Source organism: Nycticebus coucang, chromosome 7 (genome assembly GCF_027406575.1).
Source record: "Nycticebus coucang isolate mNycCou1 chromosome 7, mNycCou1.pri, whole genome shotgun sequence".
Taxonomy (NCBI): domain Eukaryota; kingdom Metazoa; phylum Chordata; class Mammalia; order Primates; family Lorisidae; genus Nycticebus; species Nycticebus coucang.
In genome coordinates, this window is record NC_069786.1 from 127,899,402 (window position 1) to 127,914,528 (window position 15,127).

The window sequence follows — 15,127 nt, forward strand, 5'->3', positions numbered from 1 at the left end:
AGAGCACTCCGTAAGAATGTAGTGTAGGCGGCGCCGGCCACGTACACCAGGCTGGTGGGTTGGAACCCAGCCCTGGCCAGCTAAACAACAATGACAACTGGTGTCACAGATCACAGCAACTTCAAAAATAGCCGAGCGTTGTGGTGGGCGTCTATAGTCCCAGCTACTTGGGAGGCTGAAGCAAGAGAATCGCTTAACCCAAGAATTTGAGGTTGCCGTGAGCTGTGATGCCATAGCACTGTACCGAGGGCAACAAATGAAACTCTGTCTCAAAAAAAAAAAGAGTAAGTTCTATAATTTCACTGTGCCCAAAATATGGTTTTGGGGGCCCAGGGCTGAAAGCTGTGGGTCTAGCTTCTAGCCCAGGGCCAGTAACTACCTGACAGGGCATGCAGGCATGCTTCCGTTCACCCCGCAAACATCATCCTGCACCTACTATGTGCCTGACACATGCTAGGTATTAATATGATAGGGGACAGCAAGGTAAACTACCCAAGATGTGGCCTTGCCTTGAGTAGTTGGGACTCTGGCAAGGAGACATGAGAACAGCTGTGTGGTGTAAAGGCCTTCAGGGAGCACATGATGAGGTGGACCAAGGAAGCCTTTCTGGAGGAGGTACTGCTTGAAGGGGACTCAGGACAAGTGGTATTCGGCAGGAGTGGGAGGGAGAGGGCCTTGAAAGCAGAAGAAAGAGCAGGTGGCAGCGTCAGAGACTAGGTGGATGGCTGCCTGGCCACCCTGGGAGCCACAGGGGCTCTGGACCACCAGAGTGTAGCATGCTAGGGGAGAGGGTGGGACGTGAGGACAGTGGCAGTTCTGGAGGGCAGTGCTTCTATCTGTGAAGAAGTGACTGGAGATGTGTGAGGCAGCTGAGCAAGAAGTTGAGGCTGTAAGGGGTGAGGATAGGAGATGGGGAAGAGAAGAGTCAAGTTTGCCCCCACCCAATCTTCTGCTTTAGTAGCTGACAGATACCCAGTCACCCATACTGAGATTTAGGCAGGAAGCGGACTGTGGGGAGAGGGACAGCCTGTGCAGCTTTAAGGTGGTAGAGTTTAAGAAGCCCATTAGCCACACAGAGATGTGGGGGAGGGCTGGGAGTCTGGTGTTCAGGGCATGGGCAGGGCTGCAGAGGTACTTTATAGGAGCCACCACCTTTCAATAGCAGCCAAGGCACTGCATTCTCATGGGGGAATGAGACAGTGGTTGTGGGCAGAAACACAAAAGAAGCATAAGAATACAGCCTAAGATGGTGACTGGGGGTTGTAAGGAGCAGAAGTAATCAGAGTTGGGTTTTAGAAAGATTGCTCTGGCCAGGTGTGATGGTACGCACCTGTAGTCCCAGCTTGAGAGGGTGAGGCGGGAGTTCTATTCAAGCCCAGGAGTTTGAGGCCAGTCTGGGCAACATGGTGAGACTCCACCTCTAAAAGGTAGAACCCCCACCCACCCCCCAAAAAATACATTGCTCTGGATAAAGAATGCAGAATGGCCTCGAGAGAGAGAGCAGCGGCCAAGCCCCTTCCCTTTTTGCCCATCTTACAGGTTCATAGTAAGTTCACATGGGGTTGTGAGAGTGTTAAGCACAACATCCAAGCTGAGGACATGATTGTCCTTCCATAGAATGTCTTCTTGAAAAGGAGAGGTAGCACATTGGCCACCTCTGTATTTAAAAAAAAACATTTGAATTCATTGCCAACATTTAGAATTTCAAAGTTGTGCAAAAATCTGATTTCTGGCTTTTCTTAGAAAAAGCGTAAGCTCTCACGACAGTCCCTCTGCATGCTGGCTGGCAACGCCACAGGAGCTGAGTAGCAGCTGCTCTTTAGATGGGGCACTGTAGAATGATATCTCAAATCCTCAATCTGTTTATTTTTCATGCACACCTCAGACAGTGCCTGTCAATCTGAGCTGTAGTAGGCTCTTCAAAAGTGTTTAATAATAATATTTAATCTATTTTTAACAACCATACTTTAAGAATACTAATTTAAAATGTCACACATACACTAAAATGTGTTACCAACCACATTTTACAGTTTTTTTTGTTTTTTGTTTTGGCTGGGGCTGGGTTTGAACTCACCACCTCCGGTATATGGGGCCAGCGCCCTACTCCTTGAGCCACAGGCACTGCCCCACCAACCACATTTTATTGATTGACAATCACAAAACATTGTTTGTGCCTGTAGGGTTGATTGTGTTAAGAAGACTGTAGAAATATACTTTTGTCATCACTGTTCAATCGAAGAGTAGCTTGATAGCTTAAGGTTAGGGGCTTAACAATACTGTTTGCCACCAGTCTTTGTTAAGACTTTTTCAGTACTGAGTATGTCATGTTAAGTATGTTGCCTATGGCAGCTGGTGTAAGGCTGCAAATGTTAATCACAACTGCCCATTTCAAATTTCTGAAGCTGTATGAGAAACCAAGAACCTGGCTTGGCACCTGTGGCTCAAGCGGCTAAGGCACCAGCCACATACACCTGAGCTGGTGGGTTCGAATCCAGCCCGGGTCTGCCAAACAAAATGATGGCTGCAACCAAAAAGTAGCTGGGCGTTGTGGCAAACACCTGTAGTCCCAGCTACTTGGGAGGCTGAGGCAGCAGAATTGCTAGAGTCCAGGAGTTGGAGGTTGCTGTGAGCTGTGTTGCCACGGCACTCTACCCAGGGTGACAGCTTGAGGCTCTGTCTCAAAAAAAAGAAAGAAAGAAAGAAACCAAGAACCCATTGCTATGAAGGGAAAGAGGAACTGGGTAAATGAAAGGAAAGAATGGAAGACAGTTCTTGGCTTTTTTTTCTCTTTAGAAGACTGTCACTATATATGTTTTTATACTTCTTGTTTTAAACATGTGTATGTACATACATTTTTTAATTTGAAAGCAGTCACTATTTATTAACTGACCAGATTACAGAAATATTCAGGGCAGATACTTTAGTTCATTCTTCTAAAAAGGCTATGGATTTGGTCTGCCCTGTTGCCAGCATTTCCACCTTCTATAAAGTGGGTTGTCTTTTTCTTCATTCCACCCGTGGAAAAATAACTTGAAGGACCACAGGAAGTTATTTGCTGCTTTGGAGAGTTTTCCAACAGTATAGATCTCATGAATCAGATCTTCCATACAGATGATACCATGTTTACCAAGAGATCAAGCAATCAAATGGTTATCAGTCAATGCAATTCACTTCTTATTGATTTTGCCATAACCACACTTGCAGATAAGTTCATTCACTGACTTCAGATTTGGTTCTACAATTCTCAGCATGTTAATTGAAGCCTTGCTGAGCTTAACAAAAGTTCCATTGAAGATCTGGCGAAGGCCAAGAAACTGCAATATCTTTCAGACCTTTGGACTCACACCTTTGATACTTCTGATCCTGATGACAAACACCAATTTGAGTTTTGCAGGTATATAAAAGTTATCAGTTGTTCTTGCCATTCTAGCCATTCGAATCTCAGTTCTGTACATCTGCCTGTATTCTTTGTGATAATGCTTAGCTTTTTCATAGATAAGCTTCCTCCTTGCCTTTCAAAGCATCTTTTGGGCACACTTCTTTCTCAGACACTTGATCTTCAGCTCTATGAAATTCCTTCACTTTTTCTTAAGGGCTTCTGGTACAGCAGGAACCTTCTTTTTCTTTTCTTTGACACCCTCCATGGTTCTAGCCGGAAAATAGCACTACCATACATTTTAATACCGTATTTAGTAACTTGGCATAACATTAACTACTATACATTTTAATACATTAATAATACTGTACATTATTTCAAAAGTAAATAAACACCTTCACTGTTCAACTTTATAATAGACTAATGATAACGTATATATTCATAATGATAATAAAGCACTTCTGCAGGGATATTTTTCTTTTTTTGAAGACAGGCTATGCTTTAAGAAAAAAAACTGAAAGTCACTTTCCTAAGAAAACGCTCTTTGCTACATCCCCAACCCCCAAAGTCTTGGCTGAGGGAGCTCGGGCCCGGGGTTGCTGCAGGGAGACCGCCCACCCAGCAGGTGGCACTGCGCGCACTGCTCGCACCTCCCCTCAAAACTACTTCTCTCAGCAATGGCGGGTGGTGGTAGGGTCCTCTCTCTGCAGGAGTGTTCATTCTGATGCCTGATTTCAGGTGCAGACTAGTGTTCCCACTGAGCGGGAGCTCTGACTTCGAGGAGGTTAGAGAAAACGATAGCGCTCTCTGTTTAACCTAACTCGCGGGCTGGGGAGGCGTCCGCGGCACGGGAGATGCAGGCCAGGCGAGCATGCGGGCTGTGCAGCAGGCGGGACAGGGGGCAGCCCTGGGGCGGGCGGGGTCCTGGCTGAGAAGGGAGCCGGCGGCCTGAGTAGGCGACTGACTGAGCAGCGCACTTGGGGACTGAGGAGGCGCGGCGGACCCGGCGGACCCAGCGGACCCAGCGGACCCTGAGCTGACAGATACACGGCGCGTCCGGAACAGCTAGCGAGGGGACCGGCGAGTCGGGGCGCAGCCATGATCACCTCTGCCGGTGAGTGCAGCTGGCGCCGGGAGGAAGCCGCCGCCGCGCCGGCTTTTAGCTGAGTCAGGGCCGGTGACTGGGCACCTCCTGGCGGAGCGCCGGCCCGCGCGGCTCCTCGCTGCCCACGGCCCACCTTGGGCCGGGGTCTGGGGGTCTGGCTAGGTTTCTGTGGGCCTCGCTGGCCTTTCTGGTTTGAAGGAATTCAGCCAGATTGACCGCCTCGTTTTCCCTCCCACGTCACACCCCCGTGCCGGCACCCGCGGGGATTCCGGGCCTTTCCTGGACTTCGGGGAGATTTCCTTTTTTCTGTCTCGCGTTTTTGGTCGTGTGAGCCCGTCCAGTCTCAGTCCTTCCCCGCAGGTGGTTGGTGTGGGATGGGCTACCTGTACAATCGGGCGGGAAGGCAGCTCCCTAGCCGAGCAGCCTAACTGCTACCTAAGTGCTCTGGACCTGACCGAACTCCGTTCTTAGAGTGAAATCCGAAGTAAGGTGTTGGGGGTGGGTTGTTTCTGGGTCCACGCCAAGGGTATTCAATTAAAACACCCAGAGTACTTTTGTGTTGAGAAGACCCTGAAGACATCTTTATGCTAAGAGCCAACTTTCTGTTTCAAAGATGGGTGCTTTGTAAACCTTTTGCGGAGCGAGTTTCAGACACCAAAGTCATTGTATAGGTAGATGCACGTAGTGATATTTGAAATGGGATAAACCATAGAGGTAAAGTTTTAAGGAGACTTTCACGCTTGCACCACGGTCTGATTTGTGTATAGCTGTCCACAGCCTTGGTGCTTTTTCCTTGCCTGTTTGCATACCTTTTTCTCATCCTCCCTTACTCTGCACTTGTCCCGCAGCATTTTGAGGTAAAGTGGTGATCGGAAGATAGTAACCTGTATGGGAAAAAGATCAGAACCACATTTTTTATGAGGATTGGTTAAGGAAATTGGTGGAGATCCTGAGAGACTTAGTAGTTATTTTGAAACACATAAAGAGCTGTAACCTGTACCTGGAATCAGATCTTTGTCCCCAAGGGACACAAATGATTGGGAAATGCATCTTTAGTTCAGTGTAAGGAAGAGTTTTTCCAGTCATAGCTCTGCAAGGATCAAAGAAACACTAACTTTCTTGCTGCCTGTAAAATGTAGGTGTCATCCTGTCTGAAATCTATCCATTATCAGTTTTTCTTTTAACTTGGCCCAAACCATCTTCATCTCTTGTCTATGTGCCTGTAACAGCCTTAAGACTTTGTTTTTTTGTACCTCTGAATAATCCATTTTACTTGTCAGTCAGGGGATAGGGAACCTGCAGCCTTCTGATTTCAAGATTTTTCTTTTTTAAGCACCAAAGAAGCAAGAAAAGCTTCATTTTTCTCTGCTGCACCCCTTTTAATAAAATGATTTGTTATGTAAAATTTGGATTTAGTAAAAAGGCCAGATTTAAGGACTAAGAAGGCCAGTACTTTCCTTGAGGTTGCAGGTTCCCCATGCCTCCCTTAACCAAATCGTGAATGATTCCTCCTTCATCTTGTAACATCCTGTGCCTCAATCACTATACCCTAAATACACTGGCCTTCTTTTTATTTCTTAAATATGTTAGTTTATCTTCTATTCTTAGGACCCTGGTATATTCTGTTCTTTTTCAAAAGTTCCTGAAGTTTTCTCTTAGCTTCTCGTTGTTTAGTCTCAGCTCAAATGTTAAATTCTTCCTTGACTCCTGTTAAACCATGCTGACTCTCTCTTCCCTTACGCCACCTCTGTCCATCATTATTCTATAATAACTTGTTTGTTGACCTGCCTGATTACTGTCTTTCTATCCCTGGAAGAATTTGGGGCAGAAAACTTACAGTTTTTACAGTTTTCAGAACACTGCTAAGGGCATGACAGAAGTTCAGACTCATGAAGAAATCAGTCAGGCAGTCAAATTAATAAATCACCCTAGAGTTTATTTTTTTATTTTTTTTGAATTTTGGCTGGAGCTAGGTTTGAACCTGCCACCTCTGGCATATGGGACCCGCGCCCTACTCCTTGAGCCACAGGCGCCGCCCCCACCCTAGAGTTTTTAAAGTAGCAGCTGAGAAATCATTTGCTGGGAATAGAATAGAATTTAAACCTCTTTAGAGTGGCAGGACTAATAATTTTTTAAGTCCTTCCCTGAGATTCTGTGATGATAATATAGTGTGCACTTATTTAAGTTGATTGGATTACTCATCAGCTTTTGCTCCAAATCTTTGTGGTCATTTTTCCCCTCTGTCCTATGGCTCATGTGGGCTTAGAAGGAAGGAGGTGCCTTAATATAGGTACCTTGTAATAACTTACATTTGTGTCCCAGTTGCTAAACAGACCAGCGTTGTGGTTCTGGTGTAAATTAAGTTTATTCATTGATTTATTCACTGGGCACTTGCTAGGCACTAAGAACATAATGGTGAATAAGAGGTCAACAGGTACTGTTATTTTCTTTTTTTGAGAGGATTGAATAGAGTCTGGTGCAGTGGCTCATGCCTGTGATCCTAACACTCTGGGAGGCCAAGGGCAGGCTGATTGCTTGAGCTTGGGAGTTCATGACCAGCCTGAGCAAAAGCGAGACCCTGTCTCTACTAAAAATAGAAAAACTAGCCAGATGTGGTGACCAGCACCTGTAGTCCCAGCTACTCCAGAGGCTGAGGCAAGAGGATCACTTGAGCCAAAGAGTTTGAGATGCTGTGAGCTATGATGCCATGGCACTCTACCCAGGGTGACAGAGTGAGACTCTTGTCTCTGTGTGTGTGTGCGCGCGCGCGCACGCGCGTGCATGTATAGAGATGCTTAGTGGAAGTGTGAAATTGATTGGGTTGGTCAGGTTTTTTAAATACAATATAGCAAATAAAGTAGTGTCAAAAAACTTTAAAACAATAGTCCCCCACCCCAGTTTTCCCTGTGGTCCCCAAAGGTAACCAACCATTTCCAACTTAAGCTGTGTCTTCTGGAGCATATTTATAGATAATATGTTTATAGATAATTTACAAATGATTCTAGAGTTTTAGACAATATCTGTTTCTGTTATGGCATAAGAGACTTTTTAGAATCCTAAGGCCTTTTTTAAACTCTCCCATCCAGAGGAGAGTTCTAAGATGAGAAATGCTAGTGTAGAGTATTTGGTTTAGTTCTAGCCCATGGCCAAAGGCTGACCTTGTTAGACAGGCCAACCCCATACCGAATTAATCACTAGTGAAGCCAAACCAGAGAGTATAAAAATTTCTCTCTTCTTTCAGTAAGAGCCATTCAAGTACACATTGATTACTGAGAGGTTATCAGCATTCTTTTTTTTTTTTTTTTTTGTAGAGACAGAGTTTCACTTTATGGCCCTCGGTAGAGTGCCATGGTATCACACAGCTCACAGCAACCTCCAACTCCTGGGCTTAAGCGATTCTCTTGCCTCAGCCTCCCGAGTAGCTGGGACTACAGGCGCCTGCCACAGTGCCTGGCTATTTTTTGTTTGCAGTTTGGCCAGGGCCAGGTTTGAACCCGCCACCCTCAGTATATGGGGCCGGCGCCTTACCGACTGAGCCACAGGTGCCGCCCGTTATCAGCATTCTTAGGATTAAGTGTTCTGTTATTTATCTGTTCTGCATTTAAAACACGATTGAATTTTTATATTTTTCAATTCAGCCTCTCTGTTCTGGATTTGTCATACCGATCTAGAGTACTATGAAGTTCTTTTAATCTGCTTTTATGCTTTTGAAATAGTAGTGTGCTAATTTTGCTTGGTAAATTTTGGATCTTTTCCAGTATGGCTCCCTAAAGAGTCCTTAAGTTAATTGACAGACCTACACTTATCAATTAGAAATGCCTACATCTCCTCACTAAAGCTGCCTTTGACACTTTTTTTTTTTTTTTTTGGTAGAGACAGAGTCTCACCTTATCGCCCTCGGTAGAGTGCCGTGGCATCACACAGCTCACAGCAACCTCCAAATCCTTGGGCTTAGGCAATTCTCTTGCCTCAGCCTCCCGAGTAGCTGGGACTACAGGCACCCACCACAACGCCCGGCTATTTTTTTGTTGCAGTTTGGCCGGGGCTGGGTTTGAACCCGCCACCCTCGGCATATGGGGCCAGCGCCCTACCCGCTGAGCCACAGGCGCCGCCCATGCCTTTGACACTTTTAATCAATAGCATTATCATAGCTTAAGCTCCTGAGCTCAAGTGATCCTCCTGCATCAACCTCCCAAGCAGTTGGGACTATAGGCTCATGCTAGCATGTCAGGCTGATTTTTCTATTTTTTTTTAAATTGTACACTTTATTTATTTTTTGTTGTTTTTGTTGCAGTTTTTGGCCAGGGCTGGGTTTGAACCCACCACCTCCAGTATATGGGGCCAGCGCCCTACTCCTTGAGCCACAGGCACCGCCCAGATTTTTCTGTTTTTGTAGAGACATAGTCTTATTCTTACTCAGGCTAGGCTTACACTCCTGACCTTAAGCAATCCTCCTGCCTCGGCTTCCCAAAGTGTTAGATTACAGATGTGAGCCACCATGCCCAGTCTTAAAACATTTTAGAGCAGTGGTTCTCAACCTTTTTAACAATGAAAATACATTGTGGCATTAGGAAGGTTGAGAACTACTGTTTAGAGACAAGTGGTCTAAGAACAGTAACTTCCATATCTTTTTTTTTTCTAATAACCCCTTTAACATATGACTGAATTTCAAGATAGGTTCCTTTGGAGAGGACAGTTGTTTCTTTTACTATACTTAATGTTAGTGTTAGCACCTTGATGCTAAGAGAAAACATATTGGGAAAACTGTGCTTTGATAATTGAAGTCAGAATGAGTAGATTGGTCATCAATTAGTAAAACTTCGTAGGTTACTTATGACAGGAAGGAGGTAACTTAATATAGGCATCTAGAAGTAGCAGAAATATTTTACCTTTTTCAGTTAAAGACTAAATACTTTTTTGTATAAATAATTTTATTCTAAAATTGTATGGGAAGGTTTGTCATTTTTGATCAATAAATTAGGCTAGTGGTTCTCCAACTGTAATGAGCAGAGGAATCACAGGAAGGGCTTATAGCCCTGTTACTGGGCTCATTCCCATAATGTCTAATTCAGTAGGTCTGATGGAGAGGCAAGTTTCATTTCCAACAAGCTTCCAAGTAATGCTAATGCTGTTGGCACAGAAACCACACTGAAAACCACTGGATTAGAAAAATGATGTGATATGTGTGCTATCATGAAGGTTTGATAATCTGTACAGTTTTAAAAGAAAATAATCATTCCCCTAGTGAAGTCACTCCTTAAGAATACTTTTTCCCCCTTTTTCTTTCTTTCTTTTTTTAAATAGAGACAGGGTCTCTCTTTGTTACCCAGGCTAGAGTACAGTGGTGTTATCATAGCTGACTACAACCTTAAACTCCTCGGCCCAAGTGGTGCTCCTACTTTGGCCTCACAAACTGCTAGCCTGTTTCCCCGAAAATAAGATATCCTCCGAAAATAAGACCTACTTACAGGAAAGATAAGACGTCCCCTGAAAGTAAGACCTAGCGCATCTTTGGGAGCACACCTTAAAATAAGACACTGTCTTATTTTCCGGGAAACAGGATAGGATTACAGGCCTGAGCCTTTGCACCTGGCTCCATCACATGGTTTTGACCAAGTGTTCATTTCCATCTTAGTGAGCATATTTCATAATCATGATATGCCTTTGTCTTGTAGCTGGAATTATTTCTCTTCTGGATGAAGAAGAACCACAGCTTAAGGTATGAGTTAAAAAAAATGTAACTGGGCTTAATACATTCATAATACATAATATATACATCATATACATAAAATACTGTGTAGCTTTTTAATTTTAATGATAATCTGTATTTTTTCCATCACTTAAAGTAGCCATCCTACCTAGCTGTACCCAGTCACTGAAATCTAGCCAAAGAGGACAGTATTTGGGGAATAGCAGTTGGTTTCTCTTGAGTTTAACAAACCTAAAGCAAATAAAGCTTAGTATGGCAATCGACTAACCCCTTAGTTTCTTTTTTTTTTTTTTTTTGGCCAGGGCTGGGTTTGAACCCACCACCTCTGGCATATGGGACCGGCACCCTACTTCTTGAGCCACAGGCGCCGCCCCCCTTAGTTTCTTTATCAATGGAAGGACAAAAAATTGTTTCTTCTGTTTCACATATTTAAAATTGTTTTCATTTGACAAAAATTTGGAATGTACTTCAAGTGGCTCTAAATACCTGAATTCATTTCTTTTTTTTTTTTTTTTTTTTTGTAGAGACAGAGTCTCACTGTACCGCCCTCAGTAGAGTGCCGTGGCGTCACACGGCTCACAGCAACCTCTAATTCTTGGGCTTAAGCGATTCTCTTGCCTCAGCCTCCCGAGCAGCTGGGACCACAGGCACCCGCCACAATGCCCGGCTATTTTTTTGTTGCAGTTTGGCCGGGGCTGGGTTTGAACCCGCCACCCTCGGCATATGGGGCCAGCGCCCTACTCACTGAGCCACACGCGCCGCCCCTGAATTCATTTCTATCTGAACCAGCAATGTGGAGTCAATCGTATATATATTTAAACAAAAAAATCTTCATTATGAAAAAGAATGACATTATTTGGTTATCTGATGTTTTATCATTGAAAATAGAAAGGAAATGTGTAAACCCAAGAAAAGTCAGTTAGATTAAAAGTTGTAGTGAATATTATTGATGATTTGGCTGTTGATTTATTAGGAACTTTTTTATCTCAAAATAGAATTTTGGTTTTATCATCTACAGGAATTTGCACTACACAAATTGAATGCAGTTGTCAATGACTTCTGGGCGGAAATTTCTGAGTCTGTAGACAAAATGTAAGAAATTATTTTTATAAATTGGAATAAAGTGGTTCAACTTTAATTGTGGATGTGGGTCTTGGGGCTTATTAATTCATTTAGAAATTTGCTGTTACTAAAGTGTGGCTTAAATATTTAGATTTGGGAAATTAAAGGAAAACTACTAGGCTTATATACTTCCTAATTTCTTTCAGAGAAGTTTTGTACGAAGATGAAGGTTTCCGGAGTCGGCAGTTTGCAGCCTTAGTGGCATCTAAAGTATTTTATCACCTGGGGGCTTTTGAGGAATCTCTGAATTATGCTCTTGGAGCAGGTGACCTCTTCAATGTCAATGATAACTCTGAATATGTGGAGACTATTATAGGTAATTATCTTCTATCTGGTAAGGGTTTATCTTATGCGCTTCTTTCTTTTCTAGTGTATATAGCATTTTTCCTCCTTAATTTGATATTCTCAAATTTCATTTTAATTGGAAGTTCATAACCTTTCTGTAATAATTTAATGCAGACTGAGTTTTTTTTTCTTTTGTTTTTTCTTTTTTCTTTTTTGTAGAGACAGAGTTTCACTTTATTGCCCTTGGTAGAGTGCTGTGGCATCACACAGCTCACAGCAGCCTCCAACTCCTAGGCTTAGGCGATTCTCTTGCCTTAGTCTCCTGAGTAGCTGGGACTACAGGCACCCACCACAATGCCCAGCTATTTTTTTGTTGCAGTTTGGCTGGGGCCAGGTTTGAACCCGCCACCCTCAGTATATGGGGCTGGCACCCTACCCACTGAGCCACAGGTGCCTCCCACAGATTGAGTTTTTAGATCTGCCCTCCAACTGAGTGCTAGTTATCTTAGTGGTTATGGTTATCTCTATTCCAAGGAGCATACTATTAGATGAAAAGATTATTATAAGTAACAGAAATTAAATTATACCAATGTATAGACTTGTTCCTAATATAAGAAAACATTATTGAGTATCAGCATTGTGCTAGGTGCTATGCTAGTCATGTTATATATAATGGTTTATTTCACAAACTGCCCTGTGAAGGAGAAACTAGCCCTGATTTATAAATGAGAAAACTTGGATTGTGAGATAATAAAGACACATGGCTATGAAACAGGAGGGTCAGAATTTATAGCTAGGTTTAATTACACCAAAACCCATACTGTTTCTACCATTGTTTTCTCATTTCCTTCCTTTTTTTTTTTTTTTTTTTCTTTTCAAGGCAAGAGCTTACTCTATTATAGATAGGCTAGAGTGCAATGGCATGATCATAGATCCCTGTAACCCCAAAGTTTTTGGCTCAAGTGTTACTCCTGCCTCAGCCTCCCAAGTCACTGGGACTACAGGCATGCACCACCACACTCAGTTAATTTTTCTATATTTTTGTAGAGACCGGGACTCTACATTGCTTGAGCTGGTATTGAACTTCTAGAATCTAGCCTCAAGCAATCCTCCCACCTTAGCCTCCCAAAATGCTAAGACTATAGGCGGTAACTGTTTGTGAAGTGAGACTGTGTAACACTTAGGCAAAGCCTTGGATTCTCTATCTTATTTCGCAAACCTGTTAAGTTTAAACAACTATATAAGATTTTGTTCTAACAAAGATTTTATAAGTTTAAAAAAATGCTTGAAAATTTGTAATCTAGAAGATGAAAGAAAGGATTGCGTATCCTTCACACATGTCTTTCTGGCTGTCAAGGGAGTGATCTGTCAAGAGTGTAGACATTTTGCATTGCTGATTAAGAGGCAGTCTGCATTATTTATCTGAATGCTTACAAGGAAAAAACTGATATTCTCTTTCAGAAATTGGAAAATACTACACAAGGTGGTTGTGAAAGATATCTTCAGATGTTCCTAGGACTCTGTGTTCACATTTTTAAAGTTTGTGCTCTGATGGTTTGAAATGTTGCAAGTATCTTTGTGGTTGTTTGAGTTGGGCTTTTTATCTGTGAAACCTATAGGTAGAACTGATGGTTTTAAAGGATAGACTGTATCATTTGGAACCAGAGCACTTTCTTTACAGTAAGCTAGAAGTGAAGGATTAAATACACTTATTTATTTCTTTTCTATTATATGATGATTTTTTTTTTTTTGGATGGATGTTGGTAACTTTTTCCAACAGTGATCTGCAACTTGCAGTGCTGCTACTTACAAATTGTACTTTTAAACAGGACTGTTGGTATAAAGTGCCGTGAGGTGGTAGATGCCTTCCATGTCTCTCAAAACACTGTATTATCTTAGCTAGTATTGATCAGTAGACCAGTTCTGTTTGCTTTTCTTTGCATGGAAGTGGGGTTCTTCAAGTTTTGTAGGGTACATTTTTTAAGACATCCCTGAGATTTGTGAGGGGGATATACAAAATAGAATTTGGAAAGGGCTTCCTAGCTTAATGAGTATCATAAACAATACTACCAGAAAATTTAAGAATAATCAAATGTCCTGATTATGACGAAACTTCAGCTGGGAATGAGGCTAGAGTCTGGGTTTTAGTTAAAATATAAACCTGATAAATAAGAGCATGAATTTTATTTGAAACCTAGGAGGTACATTTTTTTCTCCACAGTTCAGTAATCTAAGGGAAATTTCCCAATGTTCTAATTCTGAGGTTCCTTAATGGGGTTGGAGTAGTATTTCCTTACTTAAGTATAGTTGGTTCACAAAGCTCCTATTAGAGCCTATTAGTGAAAATTCTCTACAATTGTAATTGTTTGTCTATTTTGTGACTGCCACTTTGTTCTTATAACTGTATCCGAACCTTCACAGTTCTTCCTACATGAACTCTGAATGTGGTATATTGCAATTTATAAAATTCTCTGCTTCCGGGCAGCGCCTATGGCTCAGTGAGTTGGGCGCCGACCCCATATGCCAAGAGTGGCAGGTTCAAACCCAGTCCCAGCCAAACTGCAACAAAAAATAGCTGGGTCGGGCGGCACCTGTGGCTCAAGGAGTAGGGTGCCGGTCCCTTATGCCGGAGGTGGTGGGTTCAAACCCAGCCCCGGCCAAAAGAGAAAAAAAAAAAAAAAAAAAATAGCTGGGTGTTGTGGCGGGTGCCTGTAGTCCCAGCTACTTGGGAGGCAGAGGCAAGAGAATCGCCTAAGCCCAGTAGTTGCTGTGAGCTGTGACAGCACAGCACTCTACCCAGGGTGACAAAGTGAGACTCTTGTCTCTACAAAAAAAAAAAAAAATTCTCTGCTTCCTTCAAAATATAGACACATTTAGGCTCAGCGCCCGTAGCTCAGTAAGGTGCCAGCCACATACACCAAAGCTGGCTGGTTTGAGCCCAGCCCAGGCCTGCTAAACAGCGACAACGCCAATCAAAAAATAGCCGGGCACTGTAGCGGGCACCTGTAGTCCGAGCTACTTGGGAGACTGAGGTAAGAGAATCACTTGAGCCCAAGAGTTTGAGGTGCTGTGAGCTGTGACGCTATGGCATTCTACCAGGGGCCACATAGTAAGACTCTGTCTCAAAAAAAAAAAAAAAAATACAAAACACACATTTAATATGAGTCATCTAGTGGTACAGCAGTCCTTTATACTAGCTACAATTATTTTTGTTTTCTGGGCCTATAGTTTGCAACCAACTAAATTTTTCCTAATCCCCTTCTCTTTAAAAGGGAGAGAGACAAGCCAATGGTTTATAGAGAGAATAACTAGTATATATGTCATTCCTTTGGGGTGGCTCTTTATCTTCCTTATGAGGGTGGGAAGCTTAGGGAAATGCTCTCTTTTGGTTGATCATAGAAAGTTTAAGGTATGATTGCAAAGAAATATAAGTTGCAAACAAATTAATGTTTCTCGTCAGGTATGCTATTGATACCTTTCAAAATGTCACTCCTCTTCCCCATCCACTCAAATCATTGTGATGTCCATA

General features: G+C 42.9%; 1 protein-coding gene and 1 pseudogene across 1 annotated transcript in view; one reads left to right on the forward strand and one right to left on the reverse strand.

Moving 5' to 3' along the window:
• Positions 1-2,920: 2,920 nt before the first annotated feature.
• LOC128590748 (60S ribosomal protein L7-like) lies at positions 2,921-3,644 on the reverse strand (annotated as a pseudogene).
• Positions 3,645-4,297: 653 nt separating this feature from the next.
• PSMD1 (proteasome 26S subunit, non-ATPase 1) overlaps positions 4,298-15,127 on the forward strand; it is a 119,282-nt gene continuing 108,452 nt past the window's right edge. The window contains exons 1-4 of the mRNA XM_053596302.1: positions 4,298-4,490; positions 10,157-10,200; positions 11,210-11,283; positions 11,460-11,629. Coding sequence (XP_053452277.1) covers positions 4,475-4,490; positions 10,157-10,200; positions 11,210-11,283; positions 11,460-11,629 — 304 coding nt within the window. The 5' untranslated portion in view covers positions 4,298-4,474. The remainder of the gene's footprint in view (positions 4,491-10,156; positions 10,201-11,209; positions 11,284-11,459; positions 11,630-15,127) is intronic.